The sequence below is a fragment of the Patiria miniata genome, unplaced genomic scaffold (genome assembly GCF_015706575.1).
Source record: "Patiria miniata isolate m_02_andy unplaced genomic scaffold, ASM1570657v1 HiC_scaffold_19, whole genome shotgun sequence".
NCBI lineage: Eukaryota > Metazoa > Echinodermata > Asteroidea > Valvatida > Asterinidae > Patiria > Patiria miniata.
This window is the reverse complement of record NW_024037057.1, coordinates 6,227,654-6,251,668: the sequence shown is the minus strand read 5'-3', so window position 1 is coordinate 6,251,668 and position 24,015 is coordinate 6,227,654. Positions and strand designations below refer to the sequence as shown.

At 43.2% G+C, this 24,015-nt stretch overlaps 2 protein-coding genes across 2 annotated transcripts; one reads left to right on the top strand and one right to left on the bottom strand.

Annotated features, from left to right (window-relative positions):
• LOC119725532 (isochorismatase domain-containing protein 2-like) lies at nucleotides 1-5,091 on the top strand. Its single transcript, XM_038196957.1, has 3 exons — nucleotides 1-248; nucleotides 1,528-1,774; nucleotides 3,106-5,091. The coding sequence occupies exons 1-3, from the start codon at nucleotides 35-37 to the stop codon at nucleotides 3,266-3,268; spliced, it is 624 nt and encodes a 207-aa protein (XP_038052885.1). The 5' UTR covers nucleotides 1-34; the 3' UTR covers nucleotides 3,269-5,091.
• A 249-nt stretch (nucleotides 5,092-5,340) lies between these two features.
• Nucleotides 5,341-23,892, bottom strand: LOC119725531 (splicing factor 3A subunit 1-like). Its single transcript, XM_038196956.1, has 17 exons — nucleotides 23,521-23,892; nucleotides 20,607-20,645; nucleotides 19,911-20,071; nucleotides 19,333-19,451; nucleotides 18,445-18,604; nucleotides 18,006-18,159; nucleotides 16,471-16,619; nucleotides 15,501-15,677; nucleotides 15,222-15,381; nucleotides 13,852-13,950; nucleotides 12,671-12,840; nucleotides 10,693-10,754; nucleotides 9,673-9,756; nucleotides 8,934-9,253; nucleotides 7,887-8,065; nucleotides 7,085-7,258; nucleotides 5,341-5,734 (listed from the first exon to the last, which is right to left on the bottom strand). The coding sequence occupies exons 1-17, from the start codon at nucleotides 23,648-23,650 to the stop codon at nucleotides 5,633-5,635; spliced, it is 2,439 nt and encodes an 812-aa protein (XP_038052884.1). The 5' UTR covers nucleotides 23,651-23,892; the 3' UTR covers nucleotides 5,341-5,632.
• Between the last annotated feature and the right edge of the window lie 123 nt (nucleotides 23,893-24,015).

Below are 24,015 nucleotides of genomic sequence, written 5' to 3'. Positions count from 1 at the left end.
CTGTTCGACACCCTGGGGTCGAGGTTGAGTGCAAATGGTACCGGGTGTTTTTACAAGCACGATGGCCTCTCGACAAATCGGCAAGATTTTGATCCGAAATTCGGCCCTTTTCCTGTGCGACATGCAGGAGAAATTCCGACCCACGATCCAATACTTCCCTCAGATCGTGGAGGTGGCGAGGAGGATTTTCAGAGCGGCCGAAATCATGAAAATACCGCTGATCGTCACGACTGAACAATATCCGAAAGGTAAACAAACGCAAACCACGCAAACAAACATTGAAACAACCCAACTTTTTTTGATCTGCTGCAGAAACTAGAAATAAACTTGGCCCCGCCCCACGTGGACAGAACGTTGCATCCTGGAGCCACTTTTTCAATTCATCATAAGTTATAATTATAAAGTATGTGAAAGACATGAATCTGGCATTCTGGGACTGAGAAACATGTCAAATTGTTGTTAAAAAATACTTTGAAAATGCACTGCACTCTCACTCAGGCCATCTGACTTAATTTGTACACAACCAAATTTAAGTGGCATCTGGGAAAGAATTCCATGATATACAATGATATAGGGACGTCATCTGACACTAGTCCGAGTGACTAGGACTCTACAGTATATGGATCATTTTGACATATGGAACATTTTGACATCGCCCTACCATGCCTAAATGTTAAAAAAAAAGTGATCCGTAGAGTCTAACTTAACACCCAGTGTACAATTTTACAAACCCTATGAGATTGAGACTGGTCTGAATTTTTTTTGTGTTTTTTCACTAAATGCTTCAATATTTTCCCAGCTAATAAATTTGACTTTGTACAACATATTTTCGTTGGAAAGATTTCCATATACGAAGTTCACTCGACACCCTGTGTACAAACCCTATGAGATTGGACTGAAAAATTCTAAGTGTTTTCTAAGAAAATGCTTGTATTTTCTCACTGCTCAAATTGACTTTGATGACATGAAATTGCTATCTGGGGGCTTGTTAGTCAATACAGAGGAAAATTAGTGAACTTCTTATATGGAAATCTTTCCTATCACTGTACCTACAACATGTATGCGATTCTGTCCGACCTCTGGATCACTACATTCTTTACCATATGAGAACCATTCGGTTGACAATTGAAACATGCTCAACAGCTGACTTGTGTAAAAATTGCAACAGCGAAAAAACAGAGAGGTCCTAATAGTGTTGGTCAAAATCAAGTAGGCATGGGTTGCACTAATATGACTGAATGCCATAAAGTCAAGACAAAAGTTGTGCTGAACAAATTACCATTATGCCCAAAAATACCAATTTCAGTGATGTACAATAGTGCTAAAAACGCAAGCGTTTTATGCAACAGTTTTGAGCCCAAATCATATTTTAAGTAGGCCTGTATATTAATAATGCCCTATTCATTCTCATGAAGGAAAGAACAAATCGGAAGAAAAATTAATAGAAAAAAAAATTCATGCACGGAAAATAGTGTTTTTAACAATTCATCAATTTCCTTTTTTCATTATCTTTGTACTATGTTATAGGCCTCGGACCGACTGTTCCAGAAATCGGTGTCAGCCGCGACACCCACGACATCATCGCAAAGACCTGTTTCACGATGTGCACGCCGGAAGTCGACAAGAAGCTCACCGACGCAGGCACCAGCTCGGTGATTCTCTGCGGCATCGAGACCCAGGCGTGCGTCCAACAGACGGCGCTGGATCTCTTGGAGAGAGGCCTGGACGTGCATGTGATTGCAGACGCTTGCTCCTCACGGAGCATGGTGGACAGGTGAACGAAACTAACAAATTTGGACCAAACGGCTGAGTGCATAGAATCGATAAAATCCTCTGCAGATTTCGGTCGAATCAAAATCAAAATCAGAATCAGACTGAAATTCAGTATTGACTCGGAATAGCTTTGAAGTGGAGAGGAAGAACCCTGTGAATAAAAGGTAACAGCTGATGAACTGTAAAAGTGAATCAGTGTGAAAGAAATGAACTGATCGAGTGCATAAAACTGCTCGGTTTGGGCATAACAATTTTGTCCACGAGTCGTTATTCTGTTCAGAATTCTGACTTCCTTGGCCAAATAGGAGGGCAAACCCTGTAGCTACATGAAAATAAAATTTGCTACTGAAAGATAGTGCAGAATCTATGTCTGACACATGATTATTGACCACCTAAAATTGGATCTACATTAGATGAAACAAATAAGCTTAATATGTGATGCAATCAAGTTGAAGGAGTTGTTTGTCGACCCCGGTCAAAACATTTTTATTACAGATTTGAAAAGAGCACAATCTCAGCATTACTGTTGTGAAAACCGCATGCTGATACCATCTTTAGTTCAAAAATTATGGAAGTTGGAACACCAAGAGATGTGATGAAGTGATGTGATGAAGTGGCCCTATTTTGGCCTATATCTCCAAATGAAAATTCCCGACAAACGACTCATGTAGCTTGATCGCATCACATATGTGATGTATTGCATGCTATTTTAAAGCTTGGGTTGCAGTGTCGATTTGAATGTATCTGTCAATAATGAGAGTCGCCAACTCTTTCCCTCTCCCAGTTTTTTACCGCTAAAACTTTGGTCACTGTTTGCATACTGAAATCTATAAATCATGCCCACCGTCGATCGTGGACGTCCTATTGTCCCCTTTTGTTAGGAAGACTCCCATAGGTTTTGTACACGACGCCAATCGCGGACGTATGCTAGGAATCGTGGACGATATTGTTCTCTTTTGTTCTCAGGTATTTTTTGTCCACGGTTTGAAAAGATGAACACGTACACACCCACTTGTTCTGCGAGTTCTGCCACTGATGCTCACTCACCCTTTCACAATCTCAGTACCTACACCTCGCACTGTATCCCACTCATCCTCCTTCATTGTCCGCACATCCAAATTGTGGAGCTCTCTGCCACAGTTGCGGCTTCACATCCTACAACCCACAATCTTCAAGAGCTTCATCAACAAGCTTGATCTCTTGTCTTTTTCCTAGTTTTATTCCTTGTGGCTAGAGTCCTTTTGGACCTAAGGTGCTTCCTGCCTTTTCGTGGCATAAATAAATGCAATGGACTGTGCAAGAAATTATAATTTATCTTTTGGTTTGTGGCAGGCTGTATGCCTTTGAGAGGATGCGTCAGAGCGGGGCCTTCATCACCACCAGCGAGGCGATGCTGCTCCAGCTCCTGGGAGGAGCGGAGCATCCCTGCTTCAAGGAGGTCCAGAAACTCATCATGACGTCTGCGCCGGAGAGCGGACTCCTCAGCAAGATGTAGTAAGCTTGTTTGCAAAAGGCAAGGCTTGTGTATCAGTGCTGCAGTTAGGCACTTATGCTGGATCACAATGTGTCGGCCTGTCGGGTCAACTCGACCGTTTGTCAACTCGACCATTTGCCAACTCAACTTGGACCAACTCGACCGTCTACCAACTCGTCCGATGTTCAATCAACTAAAAAGTCAAGGCTTGTGTATCAGTGCTGCAGTTAAGCACTTATGCTGGATCACAATGTGTCGGCCTGTCGGGTCAACTCGACCGTTTGTCAACTCGACCATTTGCCAACTCAACTTGGACCAACTCGACTGTCTATTAACTCGTCCGATATTCAATCAACTAAAAAGTCAACTTGACTGCTGTGTCATTGTATACACAAACAAGGGAACATGGTTCAAAACACAGAAACAATCATTGCTTTCGTCCATCGAGTGCGCACGAGCAAGAGTGAAAAAAAAAATGGCGGTGCTGAATCACAGAGAAAGTCGTTCCAGTGGATCTGGAAATGTTGTGCATCATCAGTAACACAGTTGCTGTGCTAATTTATTGAGCATACCCAAATTGTCCCGAAAAGCCAGACGAACTTGTGCTATTATGCATGAGTAGTCTGCACACTACAACTCAAATCACGTAACCCAAGGTTTACTTGTACAGTATACAACGGACGAGTTGGCAAACGGTCGAGTTGGCTCGAAAGTGAAGTCGAGTTGGTCAACGGACGAGTTGGTTCAACAGTCAAGTTGGTACGATGGTCCGAGTTGGTAAAGGGTCGAGTTGATTTGAGTCAAGTTGGCAAACGGTCCAGGTGACTGTAATCCGATCACAAGTGTGTCACAAGTCTTGTCTTAAGTAAATTGCAAGAACATCACAAGTCCAGTCATAAGTAAACGGGGATGGGCAGTAACAAAGGAATGCCTTTTACAGAGTTCATTTGAAATGCTTGCGAGATGATTTGTAAAATTTGCTTAAAACTCAATCAGTTGAGTCATACACAAGTACTGTGTGTTATACAATCCAACTATAAAAACAGGGTTATTCGACATTGCGGTCATTCATTCAGCTGAACAAAAAAAATATGTTTTAAAAAACATTTGACTAGTCAGTAATTTTTATATTCATGTATAAAATGTACAGAAATTGTATAATGAAAGTTTGATTATTTTGAATAATTAAATTAATTAACGTCGAAAAATGTTTAATATTGTCCACTTTGTGAAGAGAGTATTAAACTTTGAGATTATGAAAATTGTGCGTCAAAGTTTTATGAGTTATAAAAGTTTGGAAAAGAACACCTAATTTTCTTTCCACTTAAACCTAGAACTTAAGGGGGGAATACATCAAGACTGAGAGAAGCATGTTTTTAAAATTTATTTGCGACAAATTTATTTCATTTTAGCTACAGCATCATGGACATAAGTTTCCTTATAACAGTGCGACCAAAATATTACTTTACCAGTATCTTCCCTTGGACATTTCACTATATAGAAGTCGACTAGACCTGGTAGATTCGTATTGTGCTTCGGGTCGGGTTGATCAGGCCAAACTGACCAGAAACATTACAGATACAGTCGACTCTCGTTAATACAAACTCGTTCGGACTTGGCCAAATTGTTTGTTATATCAGAATTTTGTATTAAGAGGAACATCAGTCCCATTCATTGTGCACATAAATGCACAGGCGGGACCAAGACTTTGTGTTTGCTATAACCAGAATTTGTATTAACAGTGAAACGAGAGTCAACTGTGTACATGTTAATCAAAACTGATCTGAACTCCCCAAATCCACCTTGACCCCACAAAAATTCCAGCAAAAACCGACCCCCCCCCCCAAAAAAAAAACATAACTACCTGGCTTTGGCATAATGTGTCCACTTTTTGTGCCTGTGCCTGAACTTGCCCGCACAGCATGAAAATTGTCGTCTCTCAGTAAAAGAATCAAACCGTACGGTACGGTGAAGACTTGTAACGTTACCTACTGTACTCACAGCTTTGGGCCTACACATTTTACTGCGTGATTTACCGCAAACCACACGCACATTTATGAAGGCCTTGGCCCTAATCCCCCACCTTGCCCAAATCGTACCTAAAAATAATCTCATCGTTTAAAGAGGTATTTTACTTCAAAACATATCTCAACAAAAGGGAAAAAGTTATTAACATTACTTTACAAAAACTAAATCGTTAGAAGTCAACCAAGTCATGATTTTAAAAACAATAATATTTACATGTTCAGAGGATTGAGTTTGCGTCCTTTAACAGAAACAACCCACAACAGCAGTATAAACAGTGTGATGAGATTAAAATGACCGAATTCAAAACCAGAGACAAAACAAAAACGTCCAATAATGTGTGCCGCACGCTGTAGGTTCTTAGCGCTTGCGACCTCCTCTCTCTTTGAGGCCCAGCTGCAAGGTGCATCCGTTGATGAAGTTGTAGAATGCCAAGGAGTTGGAATCCTTCACAAACAAACCCTAAAGCAAAACAAAATAGAAATACGTTTAGGATGGTACGAATAACCACAGGCAGAGATGAAACTGGCCTTGGCAAAACAAATCTGAAATTGGACCTTGGGTCCGATGTGCCACAGCGTCGCGCACGCAGTGCAGTGCAGCTCATTGCGGGACCCAGTGAATTTTTTCCATGTCATAGGTCAGTATTTAACCTTTTCTCCAGCCGGAAAAGCATCTGATCAGCTTTGGCCTAGGTGTTTCTACTGTAGAATCACTCCATTCCTGACTGGTAAAAGAGATTAAAACTACTACACTTGCGAAAGTGCCGCTTTCATCGACTTTTCATGGATTTTTTTCGGAAATTATAATGAAAAAAAAAACCACTTTTGTGGAAAAATTGTTAAATAATCATTTTTGTGGGATCGTAAAAAAATCTGAAATTTCATTGGAAAAGTAAGAAAAATCTTATTTCAGATTAAAATCTGAAAAGTTTCATCTCTGCTACAGGATCAAGGACACAGTGCAAGAGATGCTAAGAATCAAACAGCAGGCGGGCACCATACAATACACTTGTTGCCCAGATCCTGTTGTGTCTTTTTGTATCTTAAGGATAAGTTGCGGACAAGTTTAGCTCCAGTAGACCCATTGAACCGGGGCTAAGTTGCAATGTGCTCCTAAACGCTGAATCTCTTCTCCTCTCCCCACCCCCCGACTTTGGTGGAGAATAAGGATGTACCCAAAATGAGTTCTGCGCCCATCAAGTTCATCACAAGAACATTACAAATTTGATCAAATTAGGTTTTTACCCATCACCGACGTTTAAACACTGTATACTCAGTGTGTTACCTCCCGAATCTGATGTACATAGCAGCGGGTACAGCATAAACTATTATAAGATGGAATTTTGCGTCGGGGTGATATCAATCAAATGAAAGCAGGAGGTCGTGGGTTTGAGTCCCACCCGAGTGATTTTTTCCAACTTTCACTCGGGAGGTAACACACTGAGTATACAGTGTTTAAACGTCGGTGAAGGGCAAAAACCTAATTTGATTGATATCACCCCGACGCAAAAATTCCATCTTATAATATTACAAGTTCGGTTGAAAGTTTATCACAAGTCCAGTCTCACGTAACTGATGATACAAACACAATGCTTTTGCCACAGTTTATTTGAGTAGTTTGCGACTTCACTTTAGACTTGTGATAGACTTGTGACAGAGTCGACTACAATACCGATTGTGGTAATCTTTTAAGAGAATGTGACGGTTCTACTTTGACCTCTTCTTCCTTTTATAAACACACAGCTGTATCAAGTTTTTTTTAGTGACAAAAGGGGAAGGGGGATGACATATAACAACCAATCCAACTTACGTCAAACTGCAGCTTCTGCTTGCCGGCCGGCATGCTGGTCTCCTCGAAGATCTTGGCCTTGATGACCGAGATGGTGTCGGTCAGCGGTAGGGTCATCTGCAAGGCTTGACCGCTACACTTCCATTCCGGCTTATCCGGCATGGGCGGGACCATGACCTTGAAAACGACTGGACCCTGGAACAATGAAAATAAGTTTCCCAAAAATGTCGGGTAATGTAATATATGTTTGTAGAGTGCAGTGATGCAATGGTTATGGTGTACGACTCATGCGCAATGGGTACATGATGTTTGTGTTCTTGGGCAAGATACTTTACAAGGATTACCTCTTTTCACCACGGACAATAAATGGGTACCTGTGAGAATACGGACACTGATCTTGAGCATCTGCAGAAAAGTATATATCCTTGTTTTTTAAACGCTAACATTGAAACTCAATTTGGTCTTAACAATTAAGATGTGGTCATTGTGAAGTCATGAAATTAGGGTCTACATACTTGCCAAGTTTCAAGTCTGAAGGTGCATTATGAAACTAATGTGCAATGGGGATATGGTGTTTGTGTTCTTGGGCAAGACACTTTACAACAATAACCTCTTTTCACGATGGAGTATAAATGGGTACCTGTGAGACCAGATTGCACTGAGCATCTGCAGAGTGTGTCCTGTTTTGTTTAAATTCTAACACTGAAACTCAATTTGGTCCAACAATTAAGATGTCGTCATTGTGAAGTCAAGAAAGTAAGGTCTGAACACTTGCCAAGTTTCAAGTCCAAAGTTGCATTATGAAACATATTGACGGCCCTACCTTGTTTCTTGCCAAGAACTGGTCCTCGGGCATCAGACTCTCCTCCGTCTTCTGTTTCTTGGCCGGCGGTTCGTCTATGCCCGGCGGTAGGCCTGGTCGCATGGGAGGGGCCCCCGGCATTCTCATGGCCTGCATGGGCTGACCGCCCATCTGCATGGGCCCGCCCATTCTCGGAGGACCTGGTCAGAAAAAAAAAACAGGCAATGGTTTATAAAATTAACCCTGATCTCCTATTAAAATCCATCAATTTGTCTGCTCTGTTGGCCCTCAAGCCCACAACTTTCGGCACCGATGCCTTTCAACCACCAAGCTTGCCGGTGGTCAATTTAATATAAAATACTGAAAGTGAAACTTGCCCGATCCTCCTGGCGGTTTGTACATGTACAGGCAGTTAGTAAGGACAATTGTCAGTGACGGCGTTGATTGTCCACCCCGGCAGGTACCAGTTCTCAGTTGAATGGGGAGTTTGGGTTGAATGGAGAGTTTTGGCGAGACACCGGACTAACGTATAGTCATTAGTAATACTGAGCAGAGCTCTCCAGAGACCTCGTAAATATCTATATTGGAAAGGATTTATTTGACGTAGACACAATATCCCCCTGCCTGGCTTGAAAGCCAGGGGGATAAAAAGAAACCAATTTTGGTTGGTTCAAATGGGCGAGACACCGGACTAACGTATAGTCATTAGTAATACTGAGCAGAGCTCTCCAGAGACCTCGTAAATATCCATATTGGAAAGGATTTATTTGACGTAGACACAATATCCCCCTGCCTGGCTTGAAAGCCAGGGGGATAAAAAGAAACCAATTTTGGTTGGTTCAAATGGGCGAGACACCGGACTAACGTATAGTCATTAGTAATACTGAGCAGAGCTCTCCAGAGACCTCGTAAATATCCACATTGGAAAGGATTTATTTGACGTAGACACAATATCCCCCTGCCTGGCTTGAAAGCCAGGGGGATAAAAAGAAACCAATTTTGGTTGGTTCAAATGAAAAAAAACATCAAGCTTTAAGTGAGGGAGTTTGAGACAAAATGTTCTCGTACCTTGACTCATGAAGCGTAGCGGAGGGCCAGGCAGCAGCCCGCCAGCCATCCGCGGCATGCCCATGGGCGGCTGGGGCATGCGGGGCGGCATCGGGGGCCGTGGGGGCATGGGCATCATCCCCATCCCAGGCTGCTGCTGCTGCTGCATTGGCATGCGAGGTGGGAAGGGCATGCGGGGGGCCTGCTTAGGCTCGGGCATGGGTGCGCGTGGGGCGGCCGAGGGGGCTGGTTTGGGTTGGGGAGGGGCGGGGGGAGGGGGGAGGGGCTTGGCGGCTCTGTTGACCGGCTGGGGACCGATCTTCTCCTTTTCCTTGTCTGGCCTAAAGGGAAGAAAAAAATAAGCAAAATTTGATAATCTCTGACATGTGCCAATAGACTAGCTAAAACTATATATACAGTTGACTCTCGTTAATACAAAATCAGCCGGACCTAGCCAAGAAGTTTGTTATATAAGAATTTTGTGTTGAGAGGAATGTATTGTATAATATAAAACACAGTTGGGACCAAGGCTTTATGTTTGTTGTTGTAACCAGAATATGTATTAACAGTGTTTGTATTAGCGAGACTCGACTGTACATTTTTAAAAATGAAAAAAACTTTTTTAAAACTGACCCTTAAAAACAAAAATCTGTGACAGACAAAAGCAAAAAGGACATAGACTTGCTTTAGATTAAAAAAAATGGTGTTACAAAACGATAAAGAGATGCCAAATTCAAAGAAAACCTTGTCATAAACTTACAGCAATCCCTGTGCTTTGTGCAGTGCCGCAATCTGCTCGTCTATGGTGATATGGGCCTGAGCTTTGCGAGCTGTGGACTCCATGCTGTAATTCAACGGAAAAGGGTTTAATCATCAATTAAATGAGCATTGTGAATTTGCACTGAGCCTCCAACTCACTACAGCGAATCCATGGCCTCCATAGATGACGCTTTCTGACCACTTTCCGGGAGCCCTAGTGAGCACTTTGAGACATTAGTATGAGCTCCGTGCAGAAGTACCCCCTCAACGGCAAGAAAGGGAGAGTTGGGGGGAGACCACTGGGGGAGACCACTGGGAGAGACATTTGGACGCATCGCTGACAGCGCCTGACGCTCACGCGAAGACGCTATGGCTTTGTGCACATAATCAGAACAAACCAAGCCATGCATACGCGGTGTGTCTCGTCCACGGCAGTCCTTCTGATTTGAAAATCACAGGCGTGTGGAAAAAGGCAAACCTGGATTTTCTAGGTGTGTGTTTTTTCTAGGTGTGTGGTTTTCTAGGTGTGTGATTCTGTGTTCCAGGGAAATTCAGGCGTGCAATTATTCACACTTCTCGGGAAGCTTTTAGGTGTGCGATGGTGTGGGGGTGTGATCGCACGCCTCAAATCAGAAGGACTGCCACAGGGCTCTCAAAAAAGGTAAGAAAGCGCCGTCTCTTGTTGGCGAATGCAGCCAATAAAGCTATGGGCCCTACGCACGAGTTGGCCATTTCTGTCGAGTTCCCTGAATGTATTTCATTAATTGTTAACTGCTGAATGGGACGGCGCCAGACTATTTATGCAGGCATAATGCAGCCTTATTTTACTGTCAGTTTTTTTAATCTGGAAAGCTTAATTGCACATTTTCAATTATTCATTGAAGCAGACTGGAATTAATTAGGAATTAACTTGCTTTCATTTCTCTTCGCAAGTTCCAAAACTTAAAGATTTTACCTCACTTTTCATTCAATATGGCCGACTCATAAGGCCCATACTATACTGTTATTATAACAGCCTTACCTGGCAGAGTGCCCATCCCATATGACCTTCTGTTTGGACTTGGTGTCTTCTTCCTCTCCAAGCTGCAAATGAAAAAAGAAATAAACACAAATAGACTCAGAGCAAGAACTGTGAATGGCTCTATGTGGCCAACTCCAGTACTTTAAGTCTGTGTCTACTCATACTCGTCCTCAAGGAAATGACTCATACTCATACTGGTACTCCTGGGATAAAAGCCTTGTAATCCTAATTAGAGGTGTGGGTTTGTGGGTAGTATGGGCACCAGGGACCTGAATGAAAAAAACAAAAACGGGTACTCGGTACCCGTTAAAGAAACCCCCAACCCCAAAAATTCAAATCTTGGAAGTTGCTGTTGAGATTGTTTATTACGGTTTGCACGATAATACTACCACATCGGTGCATCAACAGAGCAAGATACAATTGTGTACAGTGAGCTTATAGCTTTACGTTGTAAATTGCACTTTCATAGCTGCCAACATTTCAAAATCCCAATTAGTAATCAACCCGCGCGGTCATTTTCAACTGCTCGTTTTATCAAAAGCTTTACCAACATCGAGTACAGGTACATGGTTTACATGTACACATACATGTGCATACCCTTCTTGTTGTGAATAATAATGTACTGTAGGCCAAAAGATAATTAAAAAAAAAAAAAAAAAATTTTAAATTAATTTTGTTTTAATGTCTGTATTTGTTTGTTGAAGTCAAATAAATAATAACATCAATAACATGTGCGCATATTTTTTTGGAGATGCATGCTATCGATGTTGAGTTTCGACTTTGTATCATGTTTTTACACACAATGATCTATGGCCACCGTATGCAATAGAAATATCCCGCCAACATACTTTGCAAACGCATGCTGATTTATCTTTTCTATCCGTTGTGACAAACTCAAACTCTATTACCAATTATTCCATCCATACTCTTATTAAATTCCATGATTAAAATCTCGCACTGATGGGTCTCATCCCGGCAATAAGCAACTAAATGTGCTCACGATCGTCACTGAAAAGTACTCACATACAGTACACACAACCACACATCCACGAGATGCACACAAATGACACACCATTGAAAAATATTTTTAGTCTGGTCCTCAAGTACTCCACTGCGCACACTGTATTGATGTCTATCAGGTGCTTGACTGCATTCTTATTAGACTTGTCACCAGTCCATCCATTATCGCGACATTTCGCCAGAAGTTTTCGGTCAAAAACGATACTTTACAGTTATTTTTTTTTTCGTTAGGTAGAAAATAGGAAATTCGTAATGTTTTAGTGGCAAATCGTATTTTCGTAATTTAACAAACAATTCGTAATAATTACGAAAAAATCGTACTAGTTGGCAGCTATGCACTTTTTGTTAGCGTCATAAAAACTGTTTTGTGAAAACTGTTTTGTTTTCTCATGTAGCCTTGCTTTCCTTTTGATCATTTCCCACAAATGACATTAAAACCGTTCTTATTCGTTGTCTGAGAAGTTACTATTATATGATTAAAAAATGATATATCGACAATATGGAAATATCACATTGATATTGAGTAAGATCGATATATTGATGGCCCCTCATCTAGGGTGACTGAAAGACGCTCATGAACATATCACTCTTTCTGAAATGTTTATTCATCTCCTCTTAAAGTAGTAGTAAGTCTGTCCCGAGCCAACGTGGCTCATCAGGCCGGCGTTTATCTCTGGTTTCAGTAGCATGAAACGACTGAGAATATTTCTACTCCCCCTGGATGGGATGCTAGTCCATCGCAGGTTACTCCCCAGCTAATGCCGGTACCCATTTATACTCCTGGGTGGAGAGGGGCAAGTGGGGGTGAAGTGGCTTGCCCAAGGACACAATATATGACCAGCGGCTGGATTCGAACCCCGGAATTCATCTCCTTTTAGTCGCATCTAATGTGTACGTCCGTTTCGAGAAGAGAGTGACGACACGTGGGGATGCCTTGCAATTTACTTTTTCAACTTACCTTTTTACCGATCTGGGTCTCCACGTCACCTTCTCCGAAGATGTCGGTACGTCTCTCGGCCAGGAGTTTCAGGCTCTCCTCGATGGCGGCGCCCGGTGCGTACACCTCCTCCTGGGCCGACTTCTCCTTCTGACGATCCCGCTGCTCGATCCAGCGAGGGTCCAACAAACCTGCAGCAAAAAAAAAATGGCCGTAACGAGGGATGATCAATATTTCCACGCAGGAATCAATTAAACATTCCATCAAGCCACAGAGTTCACATTGAGGCCAAGTTCACTGCACTGCTAGCCTCTTCCTATTTGACGGAGGACAAGCTGAAAAGATGCAGAATTTGCTTATATTGAAGCAACAACAGATAACTCATAATATGAACACATTGAGCACATCTAGGCCATGAAATATGCTAAAACCATAAAGCTATACTAGAGCACTAACTCCTCATTCTTGTGCGCGGAGATACTTTGAAGCCGTTCTGGGGGCAGACATTTTGAATTCAAGTGCGTGTTTGCTGAACAAAATAAAACTAGATTGATTGAATTTTAAAAGTGTACTCTAAATGCAATGCGCAAGTAGAATACGCAAACAACTTAAGCGCGTCATGATGGTTAAAAAATGTATGGCAAAAAGCATCTGTAGCGGATACGCGCACGCGTTGTGCTGTTTGCGCAGAGCAAAATGAAACGCTCATTTGCTGATCGTGTGTTCCGGTTTTGGGCGTATCAACTTCAGTAACGCACCTGTATAGAATACCAACGCAGCTTTGCAAATAGCCGTACAAAAGCTGTACAAAATTACGAAGTTTTCCATAGGTTTGTGCACAAATATGGATTCGCCCAGCAGACATCACTTTGTACATGAGTCAGCGCTCTAGTAATTTAATATAGCTCTATGGCTAAAACTCTGCCCTCTTTTGCAAGGTACAATTATAACCCTAACCCCCTAGGGTATTTTGGCTAGAAACCCTGCTGAACGCCGCAACATGCAACACTTGTCAAAATGACAAGCCTGCCCGGTGCAGCAAGATCCATCAGGTCACAAATCTCAAGGACAAACTGCCTCAGAGTCTGTGGTCACCAACTGCAGCAGGATACAACTGTGGCATTGTTCAATGGGACTAGCTCTCATTGTTTCAGAACTGGGGAGGGGGGGGGAGGGGGGAGGAGGGGGGAGGGGCTACTCACCGATGCGCATGTGTTCTTGCATCTTGCTGGAGGGAATCTTTTCCCCGGTGATGGGGGAAATCAGGTAATTCTCCTCCAACTCTGCCACTTGCTTCGGAGCTGTGGGTCAGAACCAAAATAAAGACAGAAAATCAGTAAAAGAAACTGTCAAACATTTGTCACAAGGTCAAAAGTCGTCTGAGTTCAAGTTGTAGAATAGACCGCAAATTTTGAATTGGTCTCATTTGAAAAGTTGCAGTCCCAGCAGTCACATACCAAGGTCAAAGGTCATCTGAGGACACACCGCGGTCAGAGGTCACTCTTTAAAGATAATCATGCAAGCAGGCGAGACGCGCGGTTCGAGAACCACCTTGTTCTTAAATGTGGCTTTTGCCCTTAGGCCAAAAAAAAAAGAGTCTCGGTTTCTGGTAAGCGCGCGCGTCGCCATAGCCATGCGCGTTGGCAAAATGAAAAAAAAAATTTCAATGAAAGATGATGTCTCAAAACCGCCAAACTCACTGGTTTGACTGGAATCCTGCTGCTGCACAATTTTAACGTTTTTTTTAGAGGGGGTTATGATCGAGAATAAGCTTTATGTGGCCTCTCTGGACTCCCATATATTTGCACTAAGTTTAGTCGGGCACCATTTGCAGTCATCAGCCGACATTTGAAGCAAAACAATCAGGTAAAACAAAAAAAAAGCCGCGTCGCCGCACCACTTTTTGGGCAAGCTCCATACCAGAAACCGGAGACTTTTTTTTGTGTGGCTTTACTGATAATAATTTTACACAGACGCATTATCTGCGGCGCTTTCCAAAAGTCCATGCGAAAAGTCTCCATGAGCTTTATACACTCAGGTGGGACTTCAACCCAAGACCTCCGGTTTACTGGCGCAGATGTCTTTATACAACTGGAAATTTAGAAAAACGAGGAACCTCCAAACCACCCGAGAATTTGTTCAGTATTTTTCAATTTGTAATGGCATTCATGAGAAGTAGAAAACGAGGAAATCAACGAATATGAGGAAAAGTTGCATGCCTGTACCATTCAACCACTGGCTTTACCAGGGTCAGCCGGCCAATTTTCAAACCAACTTGGCCTAAAGCACTGCAATGAATGACTTTTCAATGACAAATTTTTCGCCAGACACCAAATTCCTTCTCAAATCCTCATTAACATGTGTCCACTGTACAAGACGACAGATCGCTATTTTTTTCCCCCAACCACAATTTGAGTGAGCTCAGAAACTTTCAAACACCAAACTTGATAACCTGACAGAAAGACAGACAGACAGACAGACAAACAAACTGCCAGTCCAACAGGCAACCTAGACAGCCAGCGCGACTCACCGATCAACAGACAAACAAAAGCAATAGTTTTTTTTACTTAACCTTTTGGATCATAGTTCTTTCTGATTTGCACATCCCCAAGTGGAGGCAGGGGCGGTGGTAAGAGAGAGGCATCTGCACCCCCTGCGGTGGGGAGAGGCGGAGGAGACATCGGTATGCGGCGACCTTCCTCTTCATCGTCACTCTCCTCCATGTCTGAATCCTGTTAAAAACCATGTGGGGTGCTTGTTAGTAAATGCTCAACTATCTGCGCTGTTTTTTTGGCAAGAGCTATAACATGTGCAATGTTTCGCTCGTTTGAATGACACAGTACGTCTTTACCCCTTCATCCATATCTTGAACCTCGGTGTTCTGATCCGCGGGTGTGGTCGCAGAGGGCCCCGCCTTCTCTTTCTCTTTGGGCGGAGCCTCTTTCTTCTTCTTGCCAGCATCCTTGGCCTCATCTTCGTCCTCGTCGCTCGCAACCTCCATCTCAACGTCTTCTTCTTCTTCCAACTCCTGAAAATGGAGGATATTTAAGCAAGAAATTGCACCAAAATGTTTAACAGAATTGTTGAAGAGTCTCGATTGTTTTTAGTCTGGTCTATGTATTCTGGTCTATGTTTCAGCACTTTGGGATTTCATATTTATGTAAATTTCAATAATCATGAGGTGTAACAGTCTTATCAGAAAGAAAAGTTTTAGTAAAAAAGTAAAATCAGTTTTGAGCCAATGTAGCTCATCAGGCCAGCGTTCATCTCCGGACAGTTTTTGTGGCATGAAATGACTACAAATATGTCTATTCCCCCCTGGATGGGATGCTTGTCTATCGCAGGTTACTCCCCAGCTAATGCCGGTACCCATTTATACTCCTGGGTGTAGAGGGGTAAGTGGGGATGAAGTGGCTTGCCCAAGGACACAACATATGACCAGCAGCTGGATTTGAACCCCTGACCCTCTGATCATGACTCACAAACCCTAAACACTATGCCACATTCCCACAAAAAGATCCAGGGAACCCTACTTTTTGAAGTCATTCCACATTTGACAACATTAAGGAGTCAGACAAAGATGAGTATACTTCCCTAACCTCCCTTACTCCATCAAAATCCATCCTCCCATTTTGGTGGATTTTGGGGGGCTTGGCCCTGCAGGCCTGGTGTGACTAAATATTGATGGAGTATGATGGACTTGGGCCTGGAGGCCTAAAGCAAAGCGAAGCAGTGTGATTGAAGGATTTTGGCGGACTTGGTCCAGTACTTTAGTAAAAGACAGTAGGGAGTTAGGGTTAAGAGGAAAATGGTGAGCTTACCCCAAACTGTTCGTATCGTTTCTCAGCCAAGATGCGTTTGCCGATGTCTTCAGGTCGGAGGGGAGGGGGGAAGTTGCCTTGCTCGCCGGGCTGGAAGTCTACCGTCTCGACCACCACAAAGCCATGCCAATCAATCTGGGCATAGGCAACTGTCAATACAAGAAAGAAAACATAAAACTCACACATGAGGCCCAATTCCAATGTCGCTCTATTGCAATTACCAAATCACTTTAATGTTCAATTCTAGAGAATGACCCATGTTTATATAAGATTTGAGGCTTTGCATGGTGGGGTATCGGTATCGTTTCGGTTTGCGGTAACACCATGTGGTAATAACTACTGCTTAGAAGATATTAGTTCTGAGAAGAACTTGTCCTGCTTATTATCAACTTTGCTAAGTAGTTTTTGTTCTGTTAAGAACAGTCCTGCTGTAAGTTCTATAAGAACTTGTCTTTTGGTCTCAACGTTTCGACTAGCCTGCTCTAGTCATCGTCAGGAGACCCATGTTTAACTGTACACTCTGGTGATGCTCTTATTAGTCTAGGGGCTAGACGTTGTTACGGCTTGATACACTATAACCTGTCGCTGCGAGAGGGCGCAATCACGACCGATCAGTATCACCCACAAACCTGTCGGAACATCTAGGCCAACTCCTTAAATCCCCCCCCCCCCCCGAAAATGGGGGAAACTAGGGCGCATGCGTGACTTCTGCAGGCAATTACTGTTCATTTTTAGACACAACGAAAGAGCTGATCAGTGAAGTTGGACAAACCTCTTGCTGCATCTTTCATATTACTGGGAGAAATTTGAGAGTCTGCTTCGAAACTACTATGAATTTTTTGGAATGCGCGCTGCATATATTAGGCCAATCAGGTGCGGGGGCATTACACAACCAGTATGAATTGGAAAAGACGTTGTTCTGACGGGTTCGTTGGTGAGGTTGGTTAGTTGTGATAGCGCCCTTTCGCGGCGGCAGGTTATCACAGCGGCGTGTTATTGTGTATCAAACCACACCAACGTCTAGCCCCCAGAATATGCTCTGATAAGGCGAGCACTCAAATTACAATCCCTCCCCAGACCGTTCGGGGTTGAGCCCGCCCAGTATGTTGAAGGGATTGGGACCTTGCATGGAACCGATCGGCCTGGATTAACTCCACCAGGCTTCTGCACCATGGCTATGGCTCTGGCTCATCACAAAGGAACCAATTTGCGACGCGCTAATCCTGCAGTAGGCAACAATGACTGTGATGAGCTTCATAGAAGTTGCTGCTGGTAATCCCAGTGGGCCGAATAATCCTCCAACAATGGCCAGACTTCAATTTATGTTGCCTATTGTGAAACCCTGAGTCACCAGTTTGGACCGATTGGGGCGTCACGCTTCAGTGACCGGGTGGCTTCTGGCTTCGTACCGATTGGGGTGAAAGAAATTAGCATACCGGACCCGGTACCCGAACGGTCTGTTATCTTATGGCTCGCCTAAGCAAATGATTTTAGCACTGTTTTTTTTTTTGGGGGGGGGGGGCAGTCAAGCTCACCTCGTTCTTTCTCTCTCTCCTCTTCTTCCTTCTTGCGTTGCGCCTCTTGGTGCTTGGCCCACTGCACTCGGTAGTTGACCTGCTCCATGACCCGCTTGGGCTGCTCTGCCTCCTGACGCAGCTTGCCCTGCAGATCCTTGGGAGGAATCAGGATCTGAGAAACAAAGACGACATCAATCCAAACTTTAGTTCAGGGCTCCCGCAAACATCTTGAGAACTGAAATTTCAGGACTTTTCCCAGGACAAAAGCAGGGCTTACCAAGACCAATTCGGGCGATTCACAACTTGAAAAGTACATGAGTGATTTGAATGATTCTTGTACTAAAAGAAAGCTTATGAATTGGGCTTTCATATCCTAGATTTTGAAAGTGCCATATGCAGAACTTTTTTTTACTCACCCTGTATTTCTTTGGAATTGAGTATTCAAGCCTTATTTTACCTTAGTGTACTGCTCGACCAGCTTGGTGAAGTAGGTGAACATGCTGTGCTGTGGCCGCAGGAAATCGAAGTGGTAGTTCCTCTGCTCTCGGTTCATCAGGCTCGTCAGGAACTGGCGACCGTTGCGGGCCACAAACTGGGCTGTCAGCTTGACGATATCCCTGGGCAGAGGAATGTACAGCCGATGAACCTCAGTCATTACAAAAACATTTTTTAAAGGGCCCATGAAGTGAATTTTGGAAAGAAAGTTGCAACCTGATGCTGCTTTTTTCGTCATATATTATTTCAATGAAGGTCAGTCATTGCAAAAAAAATAAGACATGAATCTGGGTTTGAGAAACATTTTCAATTTTGTTAGAAAATACTTAGAAAACTTTCTTGACTCTCCATAGACTATGTACACGACCGCTGAAGTGGGGTCAGGTTGCAGCATTCTTTCCCGACTTTTTCTTAGGAACACATTTTGCGCAACTTTCTACTCCTGTTAAATGTATGAAATAAAGTTTCACATCCCTTTTTGGTAAATTTTTATTAAAAACAAGCACTTTCTTAAACCTTTAAAAAAAAAAATCCATGGTTTATCAGACAACTGAGGGCGCTGTTGCCGTGATGTCATTTCAGGAAGACACTGTTGAGTTTAGGGTTTTCCGGTTCAGATTGTGAACCCAAAAATTTGCTCATTGAAAATACTTGTGAGAGAGTTTGCTCATTGGCTTAATGCTGCCATGTACTAAAACACAACAAATCGCCAAAGAAAAGAAAATGTACGACAGCCAAATATCCAAAATTCTGCCAATTTTGTGTGTGCTGAAAAAGCGCCTCGAAAGTCTGACTTTTCTGACTGCAAAATGCCCCTAAACACAGGGGCATATCCGATAAAAGTACTCACAGCTCAAAAGCATTGATGGTCGGAGGGTCGGCAACAAATTCCGGCTCAGGGGGAGGCTCTTTGAGGACGAGGGTCTCTGTCGCTTGGGGTGTTGCTTTGGGTTGAAGGAGGGATGTAAGCTGTGAACGAAATGTAAAAAATTCACATTATAAAAACAAACAAATGAGTACTGCAATGACACTATTAAAAGTCATTATCTTTATACAGAAAATTAATTTTTGTGGATTTTTGTACTGGATTTTGGGAGGATTTGGTCCAGGAGGCCTGGCGTGACTAAATATTGATGGAGTATGATAGACTTGGGCCTAATGCCTGAAGCAGTGCTAGGGGTATCCGATTGATTTTGCCTGGCTTTCTGTACTGCTATTTTGATAAAAGCCATGTGTAGCAAGTCCATGAATGTCAACCAGCGCGTCAGTGGTGGATTCCATTATGTCATGTACAGTTTTGTATTGGACGCACAGTGATTGATGGATTTTGATGGACTTGGTCCAGTTCCTTGTTAAAGACGCTAGGGAGTTAGGGTTAAAGTAAGGAAGTGTTGTCACAACACAAAAAGTCCACTTTTACCCACTCACCTTGGGCATAGAAGGAGCATTGGTCGGTTCCTGGGCCTTGCCCTCAAGGAACTCTTGGACTTTGTGCCTGAAGTAGGCATGGTAGGGATCGCCATGGTTCAGGAAGTTAAACTTGGCGTTGTTGATCTCGTTCTGCCTGATTCTGTGCTCAAATTCCGGCCCTGAAAAAAGACAGGAAACAAAAATGATTACAATATTGACTCTCACCTTCAAGAGTTTCTTTAACCCTAACTCCCTAGGCCTTTTTGCTAGGATGTAGCCTCAATCCTGCAAAATCCTTCAATTGGCCTCATGGAAAAATAGCATATAGCCTCAATAATGCAAATTCCTCCGTTATTTCTTGAATATGGTCCATGGAGGGGTGACCACTGCCTGAATCCTGCAAAATCCTCCGGCTGTGACTGTCAATAGGCTGAGGCAGAGGCAGTGACATCCTGGAGCAGTGCGGAGGATGTCAAGTATAATCAAGGACTAAATTTATGCACGGCTGACCATAAACAACACAAGGTCCGGCCCAAGACCTTGACACAGTGCAGACTCCGAAATCAGCAACGCGCTTTTGCCATGTAGCCTCAATCCTGCAAATTCCTCCAATTTGCAAAAAGGATTTTGGAGGATTCAGGGCGTTAGGGTTAAGGTTTTGGACTAAGGGGTTAGGGTTAATGTGTCCAATGCCAGTTAGTTTTCAATTCTCACCATTTCTGGCAACAAAGCCGGCTGTCTTGTCCACGATGTCTGTTTATCGCTGGTCAGGAAAACTGTAATATGATACACATTGTAGATCTCAACATTTGTAACATCACTTCACATAATAATCTCCATCATTAATGGTCCATTGGTTATCGCAAACATGTTTTAAAAAAAAAAACTGCTGAGTGACAGGTATCTCTGATTGGGAATTTAGAAGAAAAAAAACTAAGAAATTCCAACCACACAAGACTTTGTACAGGTCTAGGTCTACTGTTAAAAAAAGACAATAAAATAAAATAGACTGAAAAATGATGACCATACAAAAAACACTAAAATTTTAGGCATAGGCCTAAATTACATGACATGAACAAGATCATTAACACGATGAATGGTGAACAACTATTTGTGTTATTAAACTAAATTTTAACGTGAAAAAATGTTTAATTTATAAACATGACCATGAATAGTCCGAGTAACTTGGGCCCAACTTATCGCCTTTTAACATTCGGACATGGTCTGGCGATAGTGGGGTCCCAGCTAATCCTTATATGCAGAGCAACACCATTTTGTCATTGACCCAAAAACCCAATATTGCCCGACTGCCAACAAAAACATCAGATTTCACCCTCAAAAAGGGGTAATCCTTACTTTTAGGACCCCGTTCCTATATAGGAAGGGAAAGACTCACCAAAACAATTGATAAATGACACTCAAAATTGACATTCTGATATTTCTTGGCACATCTGAACAATTGGCAATGACACCTTCTTGAATATCAGCAGGTTTAATTTTGTGGAAAGAGGGCGATGAAAGCTCGATGCTGATTGGCTGATAAAAAATAAACATCTTATTTTTTTTTTTTAGCAGCCAATGAGCATCGGGCTCTCATTATGTAAGGCTTTCACTCGTGTTGTGAGAACGGGTGTCGGACGCTTCGCCCCATTTCCACGTCGCCCCATGTCACTTCGCCCCTAACCACTTCGCCCCATCCCCACTTCGCCCCATCCCCACATCGCCCCATCTCCGCTTCGCCCCATCCCCACTTCGCCCCATCCCCGCTTCGCCCCATCCCCACTTCGCCCCATCCCCACTTCGCCCCATGTAGTATAAAAAAGGGAAGGCTAGGGGTGCAGACCAAATAAACTGCCAAAGACCCCAGATATTAAATGCTCCCAATTCTAGAAACTCAGGAAAAATACAAACTCTCTGATGAGGTGCTCGAGACACAGATGAGAGAAATGATGGCTTAAATAAAATCATCAGCCGCTGGATTCAAAAGAATCCCGTAGGTATGGGTCAGTGAGTTCAAAGGAACTCACTGCCTTGAGGAAAATGTTCCGTCAAAATTTGTCTGATATGTGAGACTTACAACTTCATTGATGAGATTGGTTCCTCCAAGAGTGAAATTAGGATGTCAAAGGTATTGTCGTTCTCAGATAAGTGGGAGACGGGTTGGTATAGCCGGGTTGGGAACAAAGTTGGATCTTTTACTTCAAGCTTTTTTCTCGGTAGGGGAGAGCCTAGCTTGAGAGGTTGGTTATGAATTGTTCATTTGGTGATGGGCTAATTCTTTCCGTTGGTTAGCAATTAGTGAATCTATTGAAATAGTGTTTTTTTAAGCCAAAAAAATAGATGAGATTTTTTTTTTTTACATGTAACGGCTGGGGCGAAGTGGGGATGGGGCGAAGTGGGGATGGGGCGAAGTGGGGATGGGGCGAAGTGGGGATGGGGCGAAGTGGGGATGGGGCGATGTGTACTCCTAGAACTATGAGGCTCCACGTAGTGGAGCCTCATAGGTTCAGAAGCCCGCAAAATTGTTGTCAGCACAAAACACTAATTAAGTACAAAAACGTCCATCCCAAGCAGGCCGTTTTCCACAGAACCGCTGCACAGTTTGCCCCTAAACTCCATACAATACCTCATGACATACTCACGTTATGTGCACCCAACAAACATCGGTGAATTCTGTCTGTTTTTCGGCAAAAATGATGGAAAATATGCCCTTTCCGCACTGAGCCAACCTAACACTTGAAACGAGCACGCGTGCAGAATGATCGCAGTCATTTTCGGTTCGATCGCTCGGAGCGCGCCGCGGGGGGTACGTACTTGCACTTGTACGCATGTGCATACTATCGTTCCGCTCTACACCATACCCCCCGCGGCGCGCTCCGAGCGATCGAACCGAAAATGACTGCGATCATTCTGCACGCGTGCTCGTTTCAAGTGTTAGGTTGGCTCAGTGCGGAAAGGGCATATTTTTCATCATTTTTGCCGAAAAACAGACAGAATCCACCGATGTTTGTTGGGTGCACATAACGTGAGTATGTCATGAGGTATTGTATGGAGTTTAGGGGCAAACTGTGCAGCGGTTCTGTGGAAAACGGCCTGCTTGGGATGGACGTTTTTGTACTTAATTAGTGTTTTGTGCTGACAACAATTTTGCGGGCTTCTGAACCTATGAGGCTCCACTACGTGGAGCCTCATAGTTCTAGGAGTAGGCGATGTGGGGATGGGGCGAAGTGGGGATGGGGCGAAGTGGTTAGGGGCGAAGTGACATGGGGCGACGTGGAAATGGGGCGAAGTGTCCGACATTCGTGAGAACTACAACATGCACATCTGACTGCGAAAAAAAGTAGGAAAGTCACATTTTCTTTGAAAGTACTTTCAAAATTACAACTAACATGAGTTTATATGAAGAAAAAAGACTGCTTTAGCCTGCAAAAGTCACTTTGGTACTGGACAGTCATCTGCAAAAGTCAGTTTTGAACAGAACTCGTAAAAAAATAGAGGTGTCCTAAAAGTAAGGATTACCCAAAAAGGCTTCCAAATTACTAGAAGTTGGGTCCAAGTTACTCGGACTAGAATCATATTAATAACGAACGTAAATATGCTCAAATTGGCACACATTTGACAAGGATACTTCTGACTTCCGGTGGGGGATAAATGATTCCCACCATGGGCTTACTGGCCCCCGGAGATGCCGCCTCATCGACCTGCCGATTACCCGGGATTTCTTCGTCAGTCACGGTCGGAATGACCTCGACCGGCATGGTGAATTGTTCGTCAGTTGGTGGCCTCTCGTGACACGAAGTTCGTCAACACTAGGCCCGTTAATTCTTCCAAAACTGTTAAACCAGGAAGCTACGTATCATACTTCACCTATTCGTCACAAATTCTGAACTTGTTTCATTTATCTTTGACGTAAAAGTGTACAAATAAGCTGAAATTTTAACGCGCATCGACGATGCGATTCATAGCAGTTCACACGTTTATTGCGCGTTTGCTTTTTGAAAATTTTAAACACATGGACTACAGGGTTGCATGGGCGGAGCATAAACATCCTCGTGGGGTGCTTTAATTATATTGTTCCTTTTTTCATGAAATAAATCCACATGAAATTCATGATTCATATCAT